At 39.9% G+C, this 25,108-nt stretch overlaps 1 protein-coding gene across 1 annotated transcript; it reads right to left on the bottom strand.

Annotated features, from left to right (window-relative positions):
• Positions 1 to 1,090: 1,090 nt before the first annotated feature.
• CA12 (carbonic anhydrase XII) lies at positions 1,091 to 24,505 on the bottom strand. The gene is made up of 10 exons (XM_010159207.1): positions 24,279 to 24,505; positions 21,522 to 21,542; positions 15,097 to 15,276; positions 12,845 to 12,987; positions 11,852 to 11,947; positions 10,098 to 10,161; positions 9,477 to 9,634; positions 8,562 to 8,688; positions 2,177 to 2,261; positions 1,091 to 1,175 (listed from the first exon to the last, which is right to left on the bottom strand). Exons 1-10 carry the CDS (start codon positions 24,367 to 24,369, stop codon positions 1,091 to 1,093), a joined length of 1,050 nt encoding a protein of 349 aa, XP_010157509.1. The 5' UTR covers positions 24,370 to 24,505.
• Positions 24,506 to 25,108: the final 603 nt, after the last annotated feature.

The raw sequence follows: 25,108 nt of genomic DNA, 5'->3' as shown, positions 1-25,108 counted from the left end.
TTCCTACTGAAGTCCAAGCATTTCAGACCCGCACTTTCGATGTCAAGTTCAAGAGGAATTCTGTATATATCTGGGGCTAGACTGGCTAAACCCTGTTCTTCCTAAAGGCAATGACATTTGTCATTGTCTTCAGTGGAATCAGAGTTAAGTTTATGCTTCTCACTTTCAAAAATGCATAGTGAGGCTCAAGAGTATCTAGCTTATGAGATTTGAAAACATAATTTTGATTACTTTCTAATAATTATAGTACTAAATTCAGAGAACTAAATCAGTGAGACCATTTACTGTATAATTGCAGTTGTAATAAATACTGTAAAATCAGTCAAGTTGTCATGATGAAATAGCAAGTCTTAAAAGCAGCAGCAACTGCGTTATCTCTAATCTTCCATACACACACTATAAATAAGAGCAGGATAGTAAGACAAGATGCTTCTCTAATTCCAGTGACAGACAGAGGCAGACCTCCATAACAGATTTGTGGGGTTGTAGAATAACTGGAAAGTGAGCTGTTCCTCTAGCAGTAGTGTTTTTTTCAGCACTGAGTTCCTGGATTTGAACCCCATTAACAACCCATGTGGCTCTCATGGGTCTTCTGTAATATTTCTGTTACAAAGGCACTGGTGAATGTGCTAGCATCATTTGCTGTGATTTTGAAAACTCTATCCACTGAACAGCCTAGTTCAAATTCTGATCTCAGATTGCCCTTTATCTTGTTTATATTCATGGTGCTTAAAACCAATACCTTGATTTAGCAGTGAAGAGTGTTTGCAGCTTGATGAGTGTCTTTAGATTTGAATACCTGTGGGAAAATGTGTGCTAAACAAACCATAAAATTGGAGTTCAGGATTAACTGTGAAATCAATTAGGAAACCCAAACTCAGTAAGCAGTAAACATTAAAAGAATGTGGTGAGGAATTTAGTTCAGGAATATTCACTGATCAGATCTCCCTGGAAAACAAGACAAGGGCTACAGAAAACTTTTGGTTGGTACATTTTTAGAACACTCTGGAGGCTTCAAGAGACATGTTCCACCAATGCACAATAAATCAGTGCTATGAATGAAAAGGGGCTTTTGTGACAGAGCAGGGCATCAAAGTTTGGACATGTCTTCTTCCTCCTTGTATGTGCCTGGTTTGTAGATGACTCCTCTGTTGTCTTTGTCTCCCTTTTTGCAGCTAAAATAGAACAAATGTATTAAATAATTGTAATTTCACTGAAGGAAAAATACCATTGGTTACTTAAAATGGTCCATTATGCATGCATGAGATTATTTTTCTCTGTACCAGTGCCAAGTGTCACAGTAGCTTATTGTTACAAATATTTCAGAATTCATTCTGTGTGGCAGAGTCAGTGCCAATAGTAAGGGGATCAGGCTGCAGGGAAGTTTGTGAGGTGAGTCTTTTTTCCAGAATTTGGCTTTGGTGGCAAGGAGTCTGGCTAAATGACCTCGTCAGTACAGAGGTCTTCCCCTTTTAATGATGTGACCTCTGGGAGAGATTTTTCTAAAACTCCATCCCCCTCTTGTTTCACTTACTGTTCTAGGAAAAAATAAAAGTATTCAAAAAGCAATTAGCAGCAACAATGCTAGCAAAAAGAAAAAGAACAAATGGCAGTTGAGAAACAGAAAAAGTGAGTAAGTCTGTTGTTAACACAGCCTGCTTGTCCATCTTAGTCTGGAAAAGGAGTCTCATTTTGTAACTGCTTGTGGGAGCAGTCAGTACCTGGAGTGGAAAGTGGTTTCCTGTTCTCCCCAGTACTCACATACAATACCCTGTAACTTGTGTCTTTTAAGGGTTTACATGAACACTGTTCCAGTAATTACTGTTTTGTGAAAAGAACAGTCACATGTGGTTGCTTTTCACAAAAAACAACCATTCCTACAATGGCAGAATGGTGGCCACTGTGGCATAAAGGTCACAGCAACTGGAGACCTTTTGGTATTATAAACATATTTTGCTTACAATAAAATAACTTTGGAGTATTTGATACAGGAGAAATAACATCTACAGTGATAAAAGGAAATCAAAGCTTGTAGGAAGAGATTGTATCTTATAAAATGTCGAATATTACCATTTTTTAAAATGTGCCAGGCTGCGGGCACACAAACACTTCTTTGTGTCAGAAGAAAAATTTGGTTTGACTTCTTTTCCTGTGGTGTGACAGCCAGACATCTTACCTTTTCCTCCTCAGTAGCCAGAAGGCTAGCGCAAGAATGACGAGAACTCCCAGAACACACGCTACTACAACAGAAACAACAAAACCTAGGGAAAGTGGGGAAAGCGTACAAGACAATTAATTTCATTTACTTGGGAGGAGGAGGTTAGTCTCTGTCACAAGATTTGCATTCTGCATCTACACCTTTCCTACAGCATGCTCATACCATTTGCAATTACAGAATGGATAACTTTGCATAGATGTGTACTGGAAGGTCCTAATCCCACAGCTGGACCCACAGCTCCCAGTGCTGTGGACGTAGACACCCACTGAGGTCACAAAGCCAACATACAGGCACAGAAATAGCAGAACAGAAACCCTTTGCATTTCAGTGCTATAATGTGTAACAGAGCATAAGCAAAACTGAAGAAGTAAACCCAAGCAACTAAGGATGTTAGATTTGATGTCTTTTGTTTTTTTAAGGCAGAAGAACATTGTTGAAAGTGGACAGCTGAAGAGTGATGTGCTTTGTTATTAAGACATTGCTTAAAGGCATCTAAAAAGGTAAGAATGAATTCAGGATATTAGGATGAAGAACTGAGTGATCTTATGTTTGCATTGAGATGTTAAGCATTATCATTATAATAGTGTCTTTGATAATGACCTTCATATATATTTTTTGTAATCAAAGCATTTTTATGTATTTTGGCCTTCCCAAAGATCCTGAAGGTAAGCACTCTTTTCTTAACTGCATTTTCGTAATTCACATTTACACATTGTTTTTTATATTTTATCAATATGTTTTTTATATTTTATCAATAGACTTTCTCTCTAAGCAACATCAGAACCCTTTCAGAATGAAACTAACAGTTTTCATGTAGTCCATCTCAATATTTTCTCTTATTAAATCACCTGTTGAGAAAACAAATATAAAACCTGGAGTTTGACCTTATCCCATGTAACTCATTAGATGCTTTACTAATTTTAAGTCCAACAGAATAGAAGCAGCTTGCAATCCATGGAGCTGAAGAAAAACTGTATTTCAAAAAAGAGGAGTTTTGTTACAGTAAGGTGTATCAAATGGGCAGCAAAATGTAATACCAAATAGATAATGGTAGAAAAATAGCTTGTAGCATGAAGAGGAAGGATAGAGGGCATTTTTGTTTGAGAAAACCTTCTTGCAAAATTTAGTTAGGTAGTATTTCAGCATGGTGCTATAATCAAAACTAGACATCAGTTCCCATTTAAATTGTGGGCAGTGGAAGGTTTGAACGTCGTTATGATTGCTGACAGGCAAAATACATTACAAACGTGTTTGAGTTTTGCTGAATAAACCTTTAAGATTAGCGACATTTTGAAATGTGGCACTTTTTAATAGTGAGCATGAATTAGGTTTCAATTATTGGCATCAAAACGTGGATGAGCGATCACTTCAGTCATTTGCATTTTTGATACAGAACACCGCTCAGTGGCCCCATCTTGTGGCATCTGTGCTGAGGTGAAGATGACAGCCCTCCGCCTTAACACTGAAAAGGCAGGAAAGTTGCTCTGAAAATCTGCTTTACGAGGGACCTTGGCTGTGCACAACAGGGTTTCTCTCACAAATTTATGTGCTTGCCTGACCCCAGCCATGACTCTGTGTATGGCCTCTCCTTCCCTTCTTTGTGTGTATAAGTTCTGTTCCTACCTGTGGTACAGCTGGCTGCAACAGGTTGGACACCTGCAGCCAGCAATCAGGTGCACTTTAATTGTGCTTTAACAGGAGCCCTTCTTTCTTCTTTTATTTTTTTTTTCCTTTTCTTGAGGTGCGGGGCTGCACCTGTGAGGGAGCCTTTGTGACCGTAGTAGGAGGAATGTGAGATTACAGGGGTGATGAATACCTTTTTTGAAACGAGTAGAACATTTTTCTATGGTTCACTGATAGAGTCAATGAGGTTTTGTAATTAAATGAACCTAAACTGAATGAGGTTTCTATTAAAGTAGCCCTGAGCAATGCCTTTTGTAGTCATAGAGACCAGTTCTTGGGTGAGAACAGCAGGATCGGCAATAACCCATACAACTCAGCCGTAGTAAATGTTGCCAGCTTTAAAGATAGATTGAAAATGCTTTTATAGCTGGTGTCACCTCTGCATGGGAGCCAAATAATGTGCCTTAGCAGAGAGAGCTAAATGTTTTTCTTGGGTTTGGCACTGCCTCAAGGCAACAATTTTGAGAAAGTCACATCTGGGTCAAATTTCCCCCCATAGATGGAAATAATTATGTTCACACTATTTCTTTGAAGTGTTTAGAGACTCCTGGATTAAAAGTATAGTATCTGATTTTCAGTTACTGGGTTCATGGATTGTAACTCTCTGCCTTCTACTTTTAAGTACTGAGTGTGATTTACAGAGAGAAGGTTGTCAGGTGCTGAAAGGTTGGCTTAAGAAACAGATGGAAAACTGCATATCTCATTTCTGCCTGACCAGTCTGACTCAGAAAATCACTGGCTCATAGATGAGGTTAGCAATCAGCAACATACCCTTGCCAAGACCACCAGGTATTGAATCTTGACAAATTGAGAGGGTTGAAAATGTGAACTTTGATCTGTAGGATTCCATGGTGAACCTATCTTAAACATAAGGTAGCTGCTCACTGCAAAACTTCTGTTACTTAAGTGTTTCTGCAGCGGCATTGCTGTAGTAGATTGTTTGTGCATGGGTTTAAGAAAGACCCTGCAGAGGAAGCCTTACAGTCTCAGAAACTTGGCAGCCATATTGCAAATCCTGATTCTGCTGTTTAAAATCGTTGTACATAATCTGACTTGAGCAGAGATTTGAAGGGGATTACTAAAATAGCCATTCTGGACCCAACTAGTTCTCTACTTGGCAGCCAGTGTTCCAAATTAGAGGTTTGGGAAGAAAGTTTCAACACTCTTCCTGGTCATGTAAAAATGCGATGGGGGAGAGGGATATTTTTAAGTGGCCAATCCACAAAAGCAGAAAAAGGACTGTCATACTCTAGTTCTTTCCCTTATTTACTATTTAGCCATCTTCTAGTTTACTGAAAATATTGTTTGTGCAACTAATATCAGATTGGATATTAATTATGGAACTATTAAGGATTGTTGATGATTTGGTAAACTTGCAGTTTTCATATACATTTTGGTTAGAATCTAGCAACAAGAGATCTACTAGATCTAGATTTTAATTTTAGAGTGAGATTAAATTGAGGCATTTTTCTATGACCATTATACTCTGCAAGTGGCAGCATAGGGGTTTGATAAGCAGCATGAGGATAGAACAGAATATTAGGACTATGGCTTTATATAACATACAGTGAGAAATCAAGGAACAGAACCAGCAGAATCCCAAGCGTGACTGTATGTGAGGTGTATATAGTCACAAAAATAACCTCTGTCTACTGCAGAATCATATTACAGTCAAGAAAGAAGGGTTCCACTTGTTACCAACATAATACAAACAAATCAGTGTTCTTAGCTGATAAATGGATAGGGAGGTTGTTCTGTTACTTATTCTTGACTCTGAAGATGTAAGATTAAGGCTATTGCTTACTGCAGAGAAATACACATGAGCAGAGGTTGCAGAGACTCTTCGTCATGCATGGCAGAAAGGTATTCATGTTCTTTCAGAAAGAGAAAAATCTTATTTTTTGTTAATATATGAGCTGATGCAGGCTGATGCAAAATTTTGGTAACTGGTGGTACTCAGTATTTGGTTTTAGTCAGCCCTTGAAACTGAGCTTCAAACTATAAACAAATTAAAATGAGGAAAGAGATGATTGATCAGTGTAACTTCTCTCAGCAGTAATTCAGAAGCATAAATGGTAGCTTTAAACAGAAAAAAGTTGTAACTAAACTAGTTTAGACTTAAATATTTAGCTGTCTGCTGCTAGTAGTGGGAAAGAAGGTAAGATACCTTTGGCAGCAGGTAAGCAAGGGGGCAAATAATGGAGAAATGACAATGAAAGCAGAAAAATGCTTCAGCTGCCTGACTGGAAAGAGCTAGGGTGGATGCTTACAGTGCTTTGCACTGTAGTCTCAACAGGCTTGGGGACCTTTTTTTGCGGTGTCTGGAATGAATGCATTCATAGCTTTCAGAGTGAGGATGGAAGATGCAAACTATTCAGCTGTTTCTGGGGAAAGTCACTTTTCTAGGCCTTTATTTACAAACTGGAAGTTGTGTACAGACAGGGGAGTCCTTGAGAACCTGAGCAGCTTTCAAGACACTCAATAAAAAATACAAAGTGATATAGTGATGACTTTACTCATGGGGTACATCTTCATCTCCTTAATCATACATTAAACAAAAGGATACGTAATGCTTTTTCTCTGCACCTCAAAACCCTTCTCCAATCCCTGCCCTTGCTTCTGTGCTGCAAGTTAAAATAGTTGATTTTCTAGTAGTAGCTTTCTGCTGAGTGTACTGAAATGGGAACCTGGGGTAGTCTGGATCCCTAAACTGCACTGAAAACGGTGTATTGCCTTAAGCACTGTAGCCTGCCCTTCTTCATACACGTGGTCCATAAGGCTTCTCCTGAGGATCCACTGTGTGTTAACTGCAGGTAGAGTGGTTAATAAAATAAAAGTCAGGAGACACCGCAGTGAAGGAGATGCAGCCTTTGTCGCTGGAGCTCTGGAGATTATGAAATGTAGTGATTTAATGCGGAGCTGGAAAATGGGAAGTTATGTCTTGTGGTTCAAGGCATATAGTCAGTCATCTCAGAACTGTTAAGTATTTTTCACTCCAGTAAAAATACAGAAGAATTAAGATATAAATCATTAGAACTCAATGAGAGAAATGTGCTTAAGTAGCAAGGACAGTAGCATCAACATACTTATTTAAATTTATTTTATATAAATTTTATAAATCTATTTTACCAAGTTAGGCACAATAATTTCAGAGGAGGCATTAAAAAGAAACTTTGTGGTAGAATTATGTTTCTCTTGTGGGAAACTTTAGAAAGATTTAAAAATGCTTCCACAAGAACTGAAGTGGTCCTCAGCCAAAGAATGACTTCTGAAATTGTCTCTGGGTTTTATCTCAAAGATGGAGATTTGCTTCAATTATAGGCCAAATTCTGTTAATGCTCCACACTGCTCTGGTTGCGAGTTTTGATGCAGCTAATCTGACAGAGAGACCAGCCAACTTTTAGTGACATGTCTGAATCATCTCTGATTTCAGAGAAATGTTGTGTCGGAGATTTGTTTTGGGTGATCTCTAATTTTCATTTTTCTCCTTTATAGCTTTATATCAGAAAAGATACATTATGAAATGGGCTGTTTGCAGAGGGGAATGGCAAGAAGAGCTACTGCAGTATGCCTGCAGGGAGAACTGTTCCCTGCAGTGGCTATTGTGTGAAATTTTGCAATATAGACAACTCCTGTGTTTTCTGTTCTTTCATCTAAACAGTGTAGAAACTAGCAGGCAAAGTTGAAATGATGTGCTAACACGTTTTATTAATTTGAAAGTTTACTGCTTGGACAATCTTTTTTGTAAAGTCTGCTTTTTCTTTTAAAAATCTGTTACTCTCCATTTCAAATAGTATAGTGGCTTGCCTAGATTCATCTGCCTTTAATCTATGTGCCAGCGTCGCAACTACCTAAGAGTGTTTGTTTGCAAGACAACACAGATAGTGGAACAATACATTTTGCACAAAGAGTATACTCAAATGCCTTGCTGTGGGGCAGAGCTAAACTTCTCACCTCAGATGCAGAGTTTGTGCAAACTCCCCTCCCCTCCAAAACCTATGCATTGTCATTGTGTAATACTGCATAATTAAGCTTTTAAATAAGTTCTTCCTTGTAAGATGGCTTCTTTTTTTTTTTTTTTTTTGGTAACACTGGATCATACAGTCTGGTGTTAAGAATTATTTTTATTTGTCAAGTTTGAATTCCTCCTGAAAGGACCTCTTCTGAAAGTCTCCCTGAAATGCAAAGCTTTGCTTCCCTTTAAATGTGTGGTCTGCAAAAAATAACCCTGATATGCCGAGAACCAGCAAATGTCATTGGTGAGACAAGGCCAGCTCAAGCACTTACGCTGGCTGAAACAGCTCAGCTGTTAACAAATGTTTAGTGTTGGAGTGACAGCAAATATTTCTGCTAGGCGGCAAGGCCAAGCATGTCTTCCTGCTTTTATCTCCATGCCTATGATCAGGAGTGTTGCAGGGCTTGCCTGATACACTTTGTGGAAAAAACTCCTTCTTATATACTCTTTGAATATTTTATTCTCATACAGTTGCCCATGCAATAATGCAGTAACAGAAGACAAGGGAACAAAGTAAACTTCATGAAAATGGGATTGCTGTATATTTGTAGTGGTAGAGTGCAACAGGACTGTCACTTCAGTATTTCAAATTTACACAAATCACTGTGCACTGTTTGTTTGCACAGAAGTGTTCATACAACTTACCTTCTTTGAAGGTGATAAAAACCAGTCTTTCGTGAAATTCCTGAACATTTCGGAAGTTATCAACCATTTCCAGGGGTTCTGGGTCATCCCTCTCTGTGCAGTACATCGCTGTTTCCAGTGCCAGTAACTATAAAGGGAAGCACCCTGTTCAGCTCCCAGAATACAGAAAAAGCCATGCCAGTGTATGATCACTGAGAATGTGTGTTCGAAATCAAAGGGGTAGTCAAAGGGAAGAGGATATATTTAATATTACTTAGTCTTGCGTGGCCTCTGAGCCCAACAGTGTGACATCTCCAAATCTATACTTGTATTCTGTTTACATCCTGATAAATTTTATCCTGCTTAGTAATTATCCTCCAGGAAAACTGGTGGGAAGAAACATTGTTCAGCCTGGAGAAAAGAAGGCTCTGGGGAGACCTTATAGCAGTCTTCCAGTACCTGAAGAGGCCTGCAGGCATGCTGGAGGGGGGCTTTTTATGAGGACATGTAGTGATAGGACCAGAGGTAATGGCTTTAAGCTGAATGAGAGTAGATTTACATGAGATATCAGGAAGAAATTCTTCCCAGAGGGGGTGGTGAGGCCCTGGAACAGATTGCCCAGAGAAGCTGTGGATGCCCCATCCCTGGAAATGTTCAAGGCCAGGCTGGATGAGGCTTTGAGCAACCTGGTTTAGTGGAAGGTGTCCTTGCCCATGGCAGCGGGTTGGAACTAGATGGTCTTTAATGTCCCTTTGAACCTAAACCTTTCTATCATTCTATGATTATGTCAGTTCTGTGCTGTTCTTCCCACTTAAAAGATGCTAGCAATGGTCAGCATTCAGTTTTACAAGAATGTAAGAGAAATTAATCAAATGAGCATATCTGCTGTTCTTTAGCAGACACCAAACAGGAAAATACATAATGTATTCAACTTGCCTGCTCTTGTGAAATTTTAACGGGATGTCGGAAGACTGTCCATAGAACACTAGGGTAGCAAGGAGGAGTTGTCAGGGATCCTTCATAACGATAATACTCATCCAGTCTGTCAGGAAGCAGTTCTCGTATATTGAAACCAGGGACTTGGACCATCTGATCTAAAACAGGGAATATGCTGCATCGTTACTATGCATCGTTATGCAGGTGGTACACCAGTGAAGTGAACTGGCTTTTCAGTAAGTAACATGCTTTCAGTTATACCACTAGGAAAAGAAAAATACATTTTAATAGAGATGATCCCAGCTTAATGTGGAATACAGCTTTTTAGGTTTAATATGCACAAATCTTGTCTTAGGTACCAAACGAAAATTCTGTAAGATAAACTGTGGCCATATTAACCAAAAAGCACAGTGTGCAATAAATAAGGCACAGTCAGAAACACGTGGTGCATGCTAGCCATACAGTCTTCACAGGAATGTACTGCAGTTGGAAGAGTTTCACGGTTTGTGACAGGTTTGCCTGGGATTTCTGAACTGTTTCTTCAGCCAGTTCAGTCCCTCTCAGGGTGACATCTGATATTCTTGGCCATTCTCAGTCCAATGAAGGCTTATAGCCACTCACCCTTGTATTTCACATTCCGGAAGTGCCTGAAGATCTTGTCATAGGATGGGTTGAAGTGTCCAATCTGTAATGAGCAGACTGTTAACAGCTGTGCAAATCACTGCAGTCTGAATATGAGTCTGGGATTTGCACACAGCAGACAGCAGTATTTGGTGGCCTCTGTCATAAGGCAAGTCTCTCCACTGTACGGATATTCATATACTAGAAAGGCATAAGTACTCTTTTTACTCAAAACCTGAATGCTATCCAATACCCCAATAATGCTCTTACTCGCTCCAGAGCCATTAGAGCTGCTTTGTCATAATGCTCTCTTAACAAGTGTAGTGTAGACTTGTCTTGTGCGCTTCAAAGACCCTCTTGCCTTTGCTTTTCAGCATGCTGTGCAGATGAGAACATTGCAGGCGTAAGTTCTCAACAGACAGGCTTCTAGATCATCTACTGGTTTTTAGTCAAAGCCGCTTTTTTCCACCCGCAAACATTTTTTAGCGTGCTGCTCCTCACAGTCCAGGAGGATAAAGAATGACACTAGGATACTGCAGGGCCACTGGCAAAGTCTAGAACTTGACTATGTGGCAAGGGCTATAACTCAGCTATCAAACAAACAAGTTTTTCAACTGCTACCAGCAGCTTCTCAGTTCTAATAATCAATGCCCTTTTTTTATGAATTCTTTAGAGTTGGTGCTTAGCAACTCCTCTGACAACCAAACATAAACTGTTGTCCTTAGATCAACTGTAATAGCCACCAGGTGTCTGAAAGTTCTTTAAAGAGCTGATCTCCATTGTTCCCTTATTGGATTTTTTTTTTTTAGACACCATTACTTAGAAATAACCAGAATCCCAGTATTATTCCCTAGCATAACATACGGTATTCTGACACTTTTCACAGCTGCAACTTCCAAATGAACTGAAATTTAACACAAAATTATTGTCAAAGTCTTAGAGCTGCTAGGCAGTGAGCTTGGATAGTATTAATGAGAATTAGAGCTTTGTTTGCTAACTAGAAAATTTTCACTTTTGATGGAAATGTGAAAACCTGGGTGTTTTCAGGGTTTTTTTTATGCTGCAGAAAATCCTCATATTTAAAAATTATCCTTATAGTTTTCTTATTGAGGAGTTTTAATCAAGAACAAGGAGAATTATAAGAATGTATAAGCTTCTAAACATTTTTCTTTCAGATCATTATTATCTTTAATTGCATGTATGTGGGGCTATAGAGAGTTAAGTTGTAAAGCTGTCCTTCTGTCATCCTAAAGGGGCACTGAATGTACTGGTTTCTGTAATTTGTGATTCAGAGAATCTGGGCAGTTTGCAACCTGAAGACTGCGGTGACATCCTAATTACACATAGTGGCCAAAGCTGGGGTGGTGTCTGTCTATGGCTCCCTGCTGTCTTACAGCTGCTTCATGATACAGCAGACAGTTTTGAGTAAGTGATCTTGAAATTCACTGTTGTCTGCTGTTTAATAAACTCTACCAATCCTTAGTTTGTAAACAAATGCAGAAATGGATTTAACATAGCTGAAGTCAATTTACTAAAAAACATGAGGAAATATTCAGATTTCCTCTTTTCTTAAAATGTGATCCTGTTTATGTATGTGATGCTGGAATCTGGCCCTTTCTTGTGAAAGAGAAAAGGAAGAACCTTTATTCAGACACAGCATTGTTAAATTATCTAGGTAATTTTGTACATTACAGGGCTCTGATGACTTAATGATTGAAAGCCTATTTTAAACAAAAAAAGGTCCTGCATCCTACCTCAAGAAGAATAGCCAAAACCGCCAGTCCATCCGCTTTGTCCATTGCTGCTGTTATGTCTGGATATTTCTCAGAGTTATAATGTACAATATGCAGCTACAAAGAAGGAGATACTATGTTATGGTAGTGTTTGGGGCATGCTCACATTTCTGTTTCACAGTTAAAAAGGACCAGTACAGCCACCTCAGGCTACGACAGTACAATGGGGTCCTTCAGTGCTTTCTCGGTGTAGTGGCAGTATCTTTTCAGAGAAAGGCAAAAGGTCCTGGAACTCCCACTCCCATCCCCACTGCAGCTGAGTTATTCCCTCCCCTTCCCCTTACATAATGGCCATGAGAAGAGGATAGATCACTTCAGCTTCAAGGCATCTGGACTGTTGTACTAGTAAATTTTTCTGAAAAAGTAACATTTTGGCACCCTTGGGGCTCTCCGATACTTAAGAGTGCAAACCCCCGTGTTAAATGTAGCTAGAGAAGAAATGGGTTCCTGAAGTGCTGTTATGTAAGTCAATTATTCTGACTGATTTCTCTTTTAATTATTTTTGGGTAAATATCCGATGGCTACGGCTTTTCAAAACCCCTAATTTATGACTAGGAAAGATAACAAATAGTTCTTCACTGGATAGAAGAAGGTGAGTAAAGGTAGACAGAGAAGCAATGACATGCAGTTAAAAGATAGACCTGGTTTACAGAGTCCAACCAAGGTATCAAATATCTAGCAATTTGCTTGAAATCACTCAAGTGACCCAGCGCCAGCCTTGGATTTTAGAACCTAAATTCTATCTCCCTGACTTGTGGCATATTCATGGAAGTACATCGGAATCCATCCTTTTTGCAGTGCACAGTAAATTTCTTTAGTATATACCCAGATCATAAATACTGGGATTAGAACCTTGCAGCGCTTTACCATCATATACTCAAAATAAAGATCCCACTTTCAAGCAATGGGACTTGCCCAACCTTTGTTTCTTTCCCTGATCTGAGCTTGTCTTACCTCTGCTGCAAAATGCTTCCCGCTGACTGTGTGCTCTGAGCCTTCTGACTTGTTTCTGTTTCCCCAGTGTAGGTGAAGCTGAGATGCAGTGTATTCAAACGGGAGATTTCTGATGTACATAGTAGGTGACAGATACATTTTCACTGTAAGCAGACCAAAACCAGGTGGGAGCAAATGACACCACAGCTTTCAAGCACAGGGCAAATAAAAATACTGTGTCTCAGTATGTTATGAATGGAGCATGAACAAAGCAGATTCTTAACTCAAATCCATCTCGGTCTGTGGTAGGAGATAAATACTTTAGTTTTCTTTAACCCTTTCTGGTCAGTTCAGAATAACTTAGAATATACCCTGTTTCTATTTTTTAAACTGCAGGAATTGAATGTGAGAATTGTTGCTCATGGAAATCTTTCTTCTCCCTGAAGAATGCAAAATTATCTCAGTCTTACTGAAGAGACATTGACGTGTTGAAGCAAAATTTAGGCTTGTGTGGCTTCTTTCAATCCTCTTTTAATGGTTGAAAATAGCTTAATGAATTAATATTTCTCATTATATCTTTAAACTCTTGTTATATTGAACTCCTCTGCCTCTTAATCTTCCCTCAGGAGGATATGTCAAAATCACCTAAACTTCCCCCTCTCCCTGCTTCCCCTGAAACCCAGAGCACTGATGGCAAGCAGCGAGATAATCACAGGCCTTAAGAACTGGCATTTCCTCTCTTGGCATACTAGTGGGGAGACCTCTGCATTCATTACCATCTCTTCTGCTCACTAATGCTCTCCGATGTGGAAGATAGTCTGGGTTATTTTTTTGAGTAGAAATTACAGTAGTAATTCTCAGGTCAGCAGAAACTGTGTTGTTCGCTTGGGAAGTTTGGTACTTCATAAAGCAGTGATTTATGTAAAAAGCAGATTGATTTCTTTGCAATTTATCTTTGTTGTTTTCCAGTGTGAATACAGTTGTTTCTGGAGCGTCCCAGGCAGGTTTTACAGGGGAAACAAGGTTCAAAACCTTAATGAAAGAACAGCTACAACCATATGTATTTTTATGCTAGTACTAAAAACCCTTTTTTGAGTGCTGCTGTTTTCAGTCTGGCTGAAGTAGATAATTGTATCTGGATTAGCTGGCCAGTGGAGCACATTAATTACATGTAGGTATGACTGATACCACAATACTAAGCATCCTACTGATTTCCTTCTTAGACATACGAGAAGATAACAGCAGGTGGTGTAATGATCACTCTAACAGAGGCTAATTTTTCATTACTCAGAGCAAATATGGTTTGTATCTGAGTGAGGTTTCTAGAGTGGGTCACATGTCCCCTGCTTTCTAGGAGGGCGCTGACCTTAGAAGTGAATTCCCATTTTGATGTTGGCTTATGATGCTATACAGAGCAGGTTTACCCCACCGAGTGAGGGAAAAAAAAGAGGTGTTTGCATGTCCAGCATCTTTTAACCAGGCATGCCAGAGAAGAGCCGAGGCAGAGGCTGTTTTATAAGCGGTTCTTTTGATGCTTATGCAATAGAGGAGGATACAAAGAAGGAGAGCATTCTAACTGTTCCTATTTTTGTCTTCAGATGTTTCAGAAAACAACAAAAAGTGATGGGACTAGCTTACTGGTATTGGATATTGTGTCAATATAGTAGACCTTTATTGTGTCAATATAGTAGACCTTTATGAAACTGCATCTTCTCTGCTTTTACCTACTATACTCTCTGATTTAGTCCTACAGTGGAGGGCATGTTTGTATGCTATTTCTAATTGGTTTTTTTAATCTGTCTTATCTTATATTGAAGAGGCTTCTATTTCAAGTCAAAGGAAAAGAATGGTGCCCCTAACTCCCCCTCCCTTCTCCCCCCCCCGCCCCCCTGTCATTCATCTGAGCTGCTTTGATTTGACTGGAATGTCAGAGACCCATTGCAAACATATTTAATCAGTTTCTCTCTTTCTAACAGAATTACGAAGTCTGTTTCTGTTTCGGAGCACTCTAAGCAAAGTAACAAGAAAAGCTGAGGATTTAATTCTGACATTTCTAGAGTTTATCTAAAAACCACAGTCAATTTTTCTTACTGTGAATCCATTTGTACTTAGGACATTCCCAAGTTTCCCTAGTCTGTTTTATAGATTTGGATTTGCTGATGTGAAGATTTCATTGTAACAACTTAATTTCATCTGATAATCAAAGCAATTCACCCATGAAATAAAAATCATGAGCTCCAGCAACCCTTCACATTGTCATTGACCTCCCTTACCTGAATGACCATTATTGGTCAATGTAAACTGGTCAGTGGAAGGCACATTATAGCCTATGAATTCTAAAGGCAAGAGATCAGAATTATACTGAAGAATATCTTTGTGGAAATCTATTGGCGATTGGAATACTCCTCCACAAAATGGGTATTTCTTTGGCCACGCTTTCTCTCCATCAGGACCTGTGTAAATTAACAGAAAGACACATTTGTCAAGCCTCAACTATGCAATTAATATAAAAACTCCCCTGAAAAAAGTCTCACATAGACATTCTTAGAGTCTTTACTGTCCCTTGATTTTTTGACAATCTCAGCTGCAGTTGATGTCGCTCTTGGGGAACTGCAGGCCTCGTGGTAGCTCACCAGGTTAGGCCTGCAGGCAGCAGCACTGCAGCCAGCCACAGTACCTCTGACCCTCTCGTGATGGCATTGTCTCTCTTCAGAGCCCACAGGCATGACAATTAGAGTTTGGATCTGTGACAGTATTTGGACTATTTACTGACATGAATTACTTTTCCATATACAAGTAACAGTCATATGCACAGTAATGCAGCTATTCCAGCCTTCTGTAGGGAATTGCTGAAAGAAGTGACTTCATGCTGGCAGAGGAAAGTTTCCATACTTTTCAATACACAGAAAGCCAGACCCCTATAAACATTTCCTTATCATACAAACTGTCTGGCTCTATCTAGCAATATTGCATAACCCACAGTGAAAAGCTAACTTGCAAAAATGGAAGGTGTTATGATAATTTGACCTGCAATAACTTGCTCAAACTCTGGTGAAACTTTTCTTCATCAGAGTCTTTTGCTCTAGGTCAGATCTACAAAGAATAGATAATATCAAGAGGTTTTTAATTGTGTCTTTGATTTAATTACACATTAATAGCTAGCAGCTGTTTGCAAGCTGTAAGCTGAGACCATTTGGATTTAAATACCAAAAGAGGTACATGCAACTTGAGCTTCTCCTTGATTCTGAAGATTCATTGTGATTCTTTCTAAGGCAGGAAGGTCTTTTGGGATCACCCAGCTTGATCTGTGTAACCCAGGCCATTGGACCTTCCTGAATTAATTTCTACTTCGATGAGGCCATATCTTTCAGAAGGAAAAAAATTACTCTTCCTTTAAGCATTGCAAGTAAAAGATACTTCATTAGTGCCCAGTGGCTAATTACTGTCTTAGGCAACTTGCTTTTCACTGTGAGTTTGTCTAGCTTTGACTTAGTTTAGATAGTGATTGCTTTTAATCCTTTGCTTAGAAACTGAAAAGCCCTCTATTAGCATACTTTTGTTCCTCTCTGAAGTACTTATAACATAGAGGACATAGTTTCTCACTTCTCTTAAACTAAACAGATTGAGTTCCTTGAGTCTTTGGTTAGATGGCTTCTTTTCCAAACCTATAATATTCCTTGTGGCTTCCATGAAGTCATTCCAATATGTGAACATATTCAGTGAATTGTGAATGCCAGAATGTAATGTTAGATCAGGTCATCAGTGGCAAAGCAAGTGCAGATCTCTTCTGGTGGAAAATTAACGTTCAGGAGAATATTATTACTAGAGGCTCACTTTTTAATGTGAGAAACAGTTTCTATGGATATGGATAGTGGAGGTGAATCTCACAAACATAAAGCATGTGACAGAACTGGGAAGTTCAATTTTGATGCTCAAAGAGAAAATTCCTTGTTAAAGCTCTAAGATTATTCAAGACATAGGTTAGCACATGACAGTGTTTGCAGTGCTCAGACTCAGTATTTTCAGTATAAATAGGCCTTGATACTGCTGTAACTTACATCTTTGACTCCAGTTCACTGCCAATCACATTAATTACTCTCCTCTTAAATTTGAAATTTAACACTTTGCAGGGAGCTAAGACTATAGCAGTGTCAGAAAAATCAGTGAGAAGCCTTTATTGTAGAAAGACTTTATAATTTTAAAAGGTTTGGGGTTTCTGTGCATTGATAAGATGTCAAGTTCGCACAAAGACTTTAATATATCATAGGTTTAGAGACTTGATAATTAAATAAGTAATTTTCAGTTGATTCATAATGTAGAAGTCTAGTCCCATTCAGTGGAAACCATGTCATGGAGTACTGTGCTCACTTTTTCAGTACTGTGTTTGGATGAATTGAATGTCCTTAAGAGTTGGCAACAGAGCATGCGAACTTCCATACCAACATCAGCAGTTCAGAGAAGAAACTTTTGTCTTTCCTATAAAATACTGCCGCTAATGCAATATTTATGTACCTTGATCTTTACTCAGAGTTATCTGATTCTTGACATAAATTTGCAACTCCACTCATAAGCCTCTAAGCTACAGCAGTTTTTGCTTGTTTCTCACTCTTGCTCAATTAAAAAACCCCAACCAACCAACCAAAAAACTGCCAGTTTTTGGTACAAAACCAGTTTTTCTAGAAATTCTGCCACGTATTCTTCCTAATTTCAGTGCCTCAAAACTCCTGTCTCAATGAGCTGAGCTCACTGCAGCTTGGGTTTGCATATGTGAAATTGAGATTTCCATGGTAGATAAAGCACACAGCTGGAAGGCATTTCTCAGCTAGCTCTGTTGAAAACGAATGATTGATTGTGAACCAGATTTTCCTTTTTCTGTGCCAGCACATTCAGATAAATTCAGTGGAAATCACACCGTGTTTACAAAGGCTGTCTGATCACTACTGAATAGTGGATGTATTAACATTGGCCTGTTCTACAGATCCCAAAGGGCACATAAGAATTATTGCAAAAATGTCTTAGTACTTAATTTCCTCCTTGTGTGACAACATTTGTGACAAAGGGAAAGAACCAGGCATCTCAGATGATGTTTGCTGCTATGAGGGTCCCATCAGGACTATGTCAGCAGGGCAGTAATTGTGCGGTGGGCCTGTCCTACCCACCCAACACAACTATTCAGCTGTTCGAGTGAGCAGATTAAGGTACAGAGCTGTTGGTATGGGTGGAAGTAGGGCCCCTCCTCTTACCACTGCTCCCAATGCAGCCATGAACACTCGCTGCTGTAAGGAGTGCAAATTCAGGTTGATCAAATCCAGCTTATGGGCTGCCTTCTTTTACATGAGTTTCCAGCACCATGTTCCCCTACCATGCTGTAAAGCACCCTAAGCCCTGCTGTGCTCTCATGGCTGTTTTATAAGAGATGTCTATAAATAAAGTGGTAATAATTCTTTGGATAGTCTTGCTGCCCAGCTGCATGGTGAGCTGAGCAGAATACCCTCAGCACCATAGCTGCATGCGTCCATTGTATCATGTCCTCCGACAGCTTTTGCCTTTCCATGCCTAAGCCTTCAGCCAGCCCTGCAGCCCTAGTGCTGGTGGGTGATGCAGTACAGATGCTCCTTTAGGTAGTGTCTGCTCTCAGGATGTGTACATTGGCTGACTTAAAACCAGAAAGAAACAGGCCTATGAGGCCAGTGTTACCAACAGACTTGCTCTGATGACCAATTAATATTCATGTTGCTCGAGCTTCTCATGGGGAATCCAAGTTCTCTTGATGTGCAGTAAACTAATGTAGAAAAATGCATTGGGTCAGTAACTTAGGGAATCTCTGTGGTATTTTTGCAGCCAGGCAGAGCACTTTCCCCTGTTTTCAGACAGCTGGAAGCTGTATAGCTGTTTCTAGCCCAGGGCTGAGTTAGCAGTGAAGGCTGAGAGTTCAGGCTCCTTGCCACAGTAACATGACACCATGGTTTCCATTTTGCTCAGAGCACAGGCAGGGCTCAGTCATACCACTCTTTGTACACATATCCAGTATGTGTATATCTTCCACATATATGTCCAGAGGGAAGCTTCTGGGATAGAGGAATTGCCAAGGGCTGTAGCTGTCCCTGCTACTCAATTCAAGTGCTGTATGAGAAATTTTGGCCATGTTCTAGTGTGTTAACTAAAGTTGACATTTCCTAAGGGGAAGTGGAGGGGTCTTAGCAGAGGTTCTCAGCACCTCATTGAATTGGAGTGTTTGGCAACAGTAAAACTGAAGACTTTGCAAGTTCAATTAGCCTGATGTCTGTTAACAACAGTTGTGCCTACATTGTAGCATGAAGTTGTCTCCTCACATGCTAAAGCACGTTATTAATTCTGTTGGTACCATTACCTTAAACTTGGCTGTAAAGCTTGTTTTCTCCATTGTAGGTGCTTGTCCACTCTCAAGGAATGATTCTGGTTCTTTGATTTCATTCCAGCCCTCTTACGTTGCAGAAGCAGAAAGCCAGAATCCAAAGAATTGAAGCCCAGCTCTCCAATTCTAGCAATTCTCTTCTGGGGCAGAGGACTTCAGTGCTATGCCTCCAGCCACACAGCAACATTGCCAAAAGCTGCATTCGTATGCTTTCCCGAGCTCTGGGGCATCAGAACAATACTTCTAGTTCTTTAACTGAAAACACTTTTCTCATTATACACTTCATCTAGTTTGTCCATTTTACAGAAGGTGAAGCAGCCCACCAGAGGACACAGAGCAAGCGTGTGTCAGAGGGGGCTGAGGGCTCATGCCCCAGCTCACTGACCTGTGCTGTTTCTTCCAGACACTTTTTCTTGGGCTATATACAAGAGTAGTGAAATCAGGAAGAACAAATAGCATCACTGCAGTTTGGCTAAGGACAAGGCAAATAGAGGAGAGGTTTAGCCTTTATATTTATTGTATCTAATACAGTAGTTTCCATTATAGCTAAGCCAAATGCTCATTTCTTTGGAAAGCTTGCGCTGAAGAGATTAAGACCTGATCATGTACGGTGTCATCTTGCTTTGCCACCATGCCTATATCAACATTCAGTTTTACATGTTGTTGTGCTGAACAAATAGAACTCTCCTTGACAATCAGCATCTGGTTTTGTCCTCCACCCTTAATCTTGTACCTTGACTCTCACCTTGACATCAGTCTGCACTGTGATTATAATGGTTTGGTTTCCTTTCCCTTCCTTCTGACTTACTTCTAGTGGGAGGCATTGCAAAGGTTGCAAATATCAAGGTAAATGGTGGAAGGTGTACACTGCTTTAAGGAACCAGGATCAGTAGGGGAGTGTGGAGAGGCTCTTTTCTGACTGACTGCAGTTTCTCTAATCACCGCTTTTCTCTGTGCAGACCAATGTTCTACCTCTGCTTTTTTCCAGATATATGAAAAAAAATATTCTGTACGTCAGTGTTGTCAATTTTTTTCAAGTTGCTTTTATATGTTTTTTCTAGATATATTTGAAAATCTGTAGTTGAAGGAAAAACAAAAGAATCTGTTTTGTGAACCTTCCCTCTATTGTACATGTTAGAAATCAGACTACAGTATGGAAGCGCTTAACAGGGATTGATGAAGTTGGGCATTGAGAATAATATACTCTTAAATAAACACTGTTGAAAAAAAAACCAGCACACACTGGTACCCAAATTACCAAAAAGAGAGAAGTAACTAATTTAAACAAGCATTGCCCTGGGAAGGAGAGCAAAACTTCTACTTTGATGGTAGTAAAAGAAGTCTTGCTTGCCTTACTACCCAGCAGGTTTAGGTTCATCTGATGGCTGCTGTCAAGGTGAAAAACTCAGGCTTTTGTTATCCAAACTGTGTCAAGCATTCTTTTCCTAACGAGAATGTGAAGTATATGTACGCATACTGGCAGTTAGATTAATACTTACAGACATGCAGCTGACAGTTTTCTTTTGCTTATGTGAAGTGAGTCAGGTAAACTGGAGTACAGCCAAAGGGATTAGTTATTAGCAGCAAGTTCAATTTCAGAGGCTCTTTGTGTTGTCTTGGAGCAGCACCAAAAGCTTAAGAACAAGAATTTTTTGCTGAATTCTCAGTACTGCCAACTTCTCTGTGGACATGCGTCATATAAACCAGTCCTCTGAATGAGGAAGTAACTAGCCAGAGGATTTGATCAATTAAAATCTCTAGATAATTGTTCTTCCTGAGCAGCCATCGGATCTTTCTGGGTTAGTAGCTGACTTAAAGGACTAGTGTACGAAGTAACACCACTTTCCTGTGGTGCTTCTTATGACTTACTCTTCCTTGACAGTGCTGGGATTTTCAGGGAGCTGCGTCTCCAATAACATAATACAGGTGACTTGCTGAACTCTGGCTCTACTTAAAAATGAACATCCATGTGGGTAGGGAGAGATACGCTCTTTGCAGAACTGCGCTGAAATGTACTGCTGATCTGTGGGGAAACAGAGGGCTTTGGGGAACCTCTGCAGTTGTAGGGCCAATCTTAGACTGCTGAAGTTCCTGTCGTTCTGCAAGGCAATTTAGAACCCAATACCTGACTGTCAGTCACCTAGATAAAAAACCCGATGGGTGAATAACAGATTTCAAGACAATGGGCAAGGTCCAAACCTGGGTAAAGATAGTGAACCCAGTAGGTTCTCACCAGAATACATTTGGCATGTTGTCGTCCTTAAAATACAGCAACGTGGTATGTACAAATTAGGTAATACTTACCAATATAAGACCATTTTGACCCTGTTTAAAGACAAAGAAAATATTACTGTGAATATTTGAAATTGATCTTACTCAGTAAAGAAACAAATTACTCCCCATGTACTGAATTTTGCAGTACTTTTATCTGTCTTTCTAGCCCCAGATGTTGAGCAAATCATAGGTGCTTTTAAAGATCAGTTATAATTTGGGTGAGAGGGGTTTGTAATTATCCTTGTGATCCTGCCCATAGGGCTTGACTTTCTTGTGGTCATTTAAATCCTGGAGTGAAGCTTCTGTCAGTCTTTTTTTTTTTTTTTTGGTAGACTAGCCACAGACTCTATATGTCGGTACATCCTTGATTTTCTTTTTCGGGTTAGGAATGTAAATGGAGTGTAGCTATAATGAACCCTCTCACACCTAGTTGAGGAGTTTGAAAAACATCAGTGGATTGCTAGTTGCTACAGTGAGAAATGATGGACAGTCATTTCTGTACAGCACCTCTGGGGTTTGCCAGCTGAAACAGAGAGGAATAGATAGACTTTGAAAAAAGGGAGTATGATACATGAACCCATATAACTCCGAGAATCCTGGGGGGTCAAGAGAGTGTTAAAGTGATCCATTTTATTCATCCATTGCTTAAGGAACTGAACTTGGGACAGTGTCTCTGAATGTCTTAGGAAATGTCTTACCTTACTAAATTGTTTTATTTATCCTGAAACCTACTTACTGTCATTCAGCTTGCTGTGTAACTACAGGTGTTTGTCCTGACAGACCTGAACAGTTTTGGTTATCAGGCTAATGCAGATCTTTACTTTCCACAAATTTAATTTTATTTCTGCTTAGAAAACAGTCCTGAAAACTGTCTTGCAAACCCTCAGAGTGCCTATGTATGCATGCATGCATGCAGGCAGATATTTATCCTTACATGCACATGTCTGCTCAGTTCATGACTACTGGCTGTACTTCTTGTACTCTGTAGCATGGTCACAGATACAGCTCTTCTCCAAAGAATGTCGTGTGAGATGTTTGGGATTAATTTGTAGGGATGTGCAAACAGCTGCACTTAGCTCATATGTGCTGGGAACGCTAAATGCTCTGCTTCGAGTTCATTAGAACCAGTATGCTGTGTTCTTTTCCACTAGAATTTTCAAAACGAGGTCTGTGTAATCAACCTGGCTGAAGTCCCCAGGTTCCTTACATAGAAGAATTCATGCACTGTCTTAGATGTCAGGATGAGAAACCTCATCCTCCTCTCCTTCTTTCTGCAGTGGATTATCTTTTACTGAGTTTTTTTTGGGGTGCTTGTGTCCTCTGGTCAGCATGATCTGTAGGTAAAACTTGCATGAAGATAGCAACTGTCTGTCAACAGGTTTTAGAAATCGTCACATTCTCATTTGAGCAGGGTTTGAAGAAATATTGGCTTAACTACAATAGCTCCTCTCTGCTTATGCTCCTGCTGCCCATTAAAATGTGTATGAAGTGTCAAAACTATGATTTTCGTAATCTAGAACAACAGATTTTCATTATTTTGGACGTTTATGACAATTGAAACAAAAATAAATGAGATGCATGCAACACTTGTGTCATCTAACTTAGATCAGGAGATGAATAGATGACCAGTTGGCTGGATCTTCTTAATTTTGTCTGAATGAACATGTAGAGCTGCAAAAGTGATTTGCTGGCATCCTCAGACTGTGAGGAAGGTTGCTATTACCCTTATTCTGCTTGATAACGAAATGAGGGTGAGGCAGAATGTCACCTGGAATTGGAAGAGTCTGATTCACATCTAGAAGGGAACAACCTGTGAGCACTCTCCTGCCTCTTTCTTCACATTGGGGGGAGTGCTGATGAATAACACAGTTACATGCCCATGCATGGCAGAGGAGGTTCCTGGACCCAGTGTATTGTGTTTCACTGATCAGTATCCAGGAAACAAATATGTCTACAATGTCACCTGGGAGGTGGGAAAGTGGAATGGTTTTAGTTGTGATAATCTATGTTAGTTGTGTCTCTGACTTGGGAAAATGTCAGACAGGCAGATGCTGTAGGTCTTGTCATTTCACCCCTTATGTAGCTCATGCAAAAAACCCAGTAAAATGCTTGTCTTGGCAGAGCTCTGCATGAAGCTGACTGCTCTGGATTATGCTTGAGCCTTCAGAATTTTCATCCCATTAATATACGCTGCAAGTCCTCTCACGCAACCCTTTACAATGATTCTCCCTCATGTCCTATAATCACACTAGGTGGATTGTAATTAACTTCAATGGATTAAAATTGATTATAATCAGCTTGCATAGAAGAACATTAACTCCTAAAAGGAGAGTGAGGACTGCCGACCTCCTGAAACTGGTCCTGTTTAAATGTAAGAGAATGAGGTCTATATATGGGCTGCTTCACAGGGATTGCATTCTTTTCCTCTAGTTTAAAAGTAAACAGGGCAGAGGGAAAGGTGTGATGCTTCTACTAATTCTGAGAAGAGCCAGTCTGTGCTTCATTCTATGAGAAACAAAAAGATCACAAAGCAAGGCATACTGAGCATGCAGGAAGTCTATAAAGCAAGCTGAATCAGAGGACAGATTTCTTTTTCCTGTGTATGTCAGAATACCTGTTCTGAGAAATTGAAATAAGGATACTAACTCCAAACAACTGCAGACTGCAACAATACACAACTTGGAGCATGCTGTTGAAATAGTAAGAATTAAAGGAGGCCAGTTTTGTGCCTATATTAGCTGCCCTACGTTAAAAGTGACAATAAAATAGAAAGCTGAAACACTTTACCATTCAACGGCGCTTGCGTGGAGAGTTGTATCTTTAGGAAGAAAATAAGCACAGTAGCAACTGTGACTATACTGAAGCTCTTGGCTGACATCTCAAGGAAAGACTTATAATATTCCGACAGTTCACAGGTTTCACTGCTCTCTGAAGAAACTCCCTTGTGGCAAATAGCAGAATGCACACATACAGAGCTTCTGCTAATGAGTTATTGCCCTTCTCTCCCCTTGTCTCTCCTTCCTTTTAGGATTGCTTTTTATAAAGCTCCTGAGACTCAACCCAAAACAAATGATGTAATCAGACCTGCCTCTAGGTCACAGCACCCTCAGAAAACTGATCATATCCTTCATTACCTCAGTTTTAGTGAGCTCCTCACAGGGCACATTCCAGAACTTAAAAGAGGGAATTTAAATGTGGAACCTCAGAAATTATTTAGCAGAGGCACAAATGCTTAAAAAAGCCGTCCTCTTACGGGCCATGCCACAGTAGAGTTTTTCTAGCCTATTTCAGAGTGTCTCCCTCAACTCCCATTTTTGGATCAGTGTGATTTAGCATAATGGGCCACTGTGAGGACTGGTAGGAGGGGAAGAGAAGTGAGGCTGTGTGTGGAGCTGTTAAAAACTCAGAGGGACCATGAACACTTCCCACAAAAACCGTCCAACTTGTCAGAAAGGAATTTTTTTTAAGCTGGGAGGTCTTGGAGCTGGGAGAACACGTGGAGCAGGGAGGAGTGAAAATTCATGAAGAAACAGCCCCAGAGTCTAGTGTTATGTTCTGGACATGTATGGAGAGGGATAAAGAGGAGCACAGGGTGTAAGTTAATATCCTCTTCTGAA

Source organism: Eurypyga helias, unplaced genomic scaffold, assembly GCF_000690775.1.
Source record: "Eurypyga helias isolate BGI_N326 unplaced genomic scaffold, ASM69077v1 Scaffold9269, whole genome shotgun sequence".
In the NCBI taxonomy this organism is placed as follows: Eukaryota; Metazoa; Chordata; class Aves; order Eurypygiformes; family Eurypygidae; genus Eurypyga; species Eurypyga helias.
Note: the sequence above shows the minus strand (reverse complement) of the source record. Positions and strands in the feature narration are given on the sequence as shown.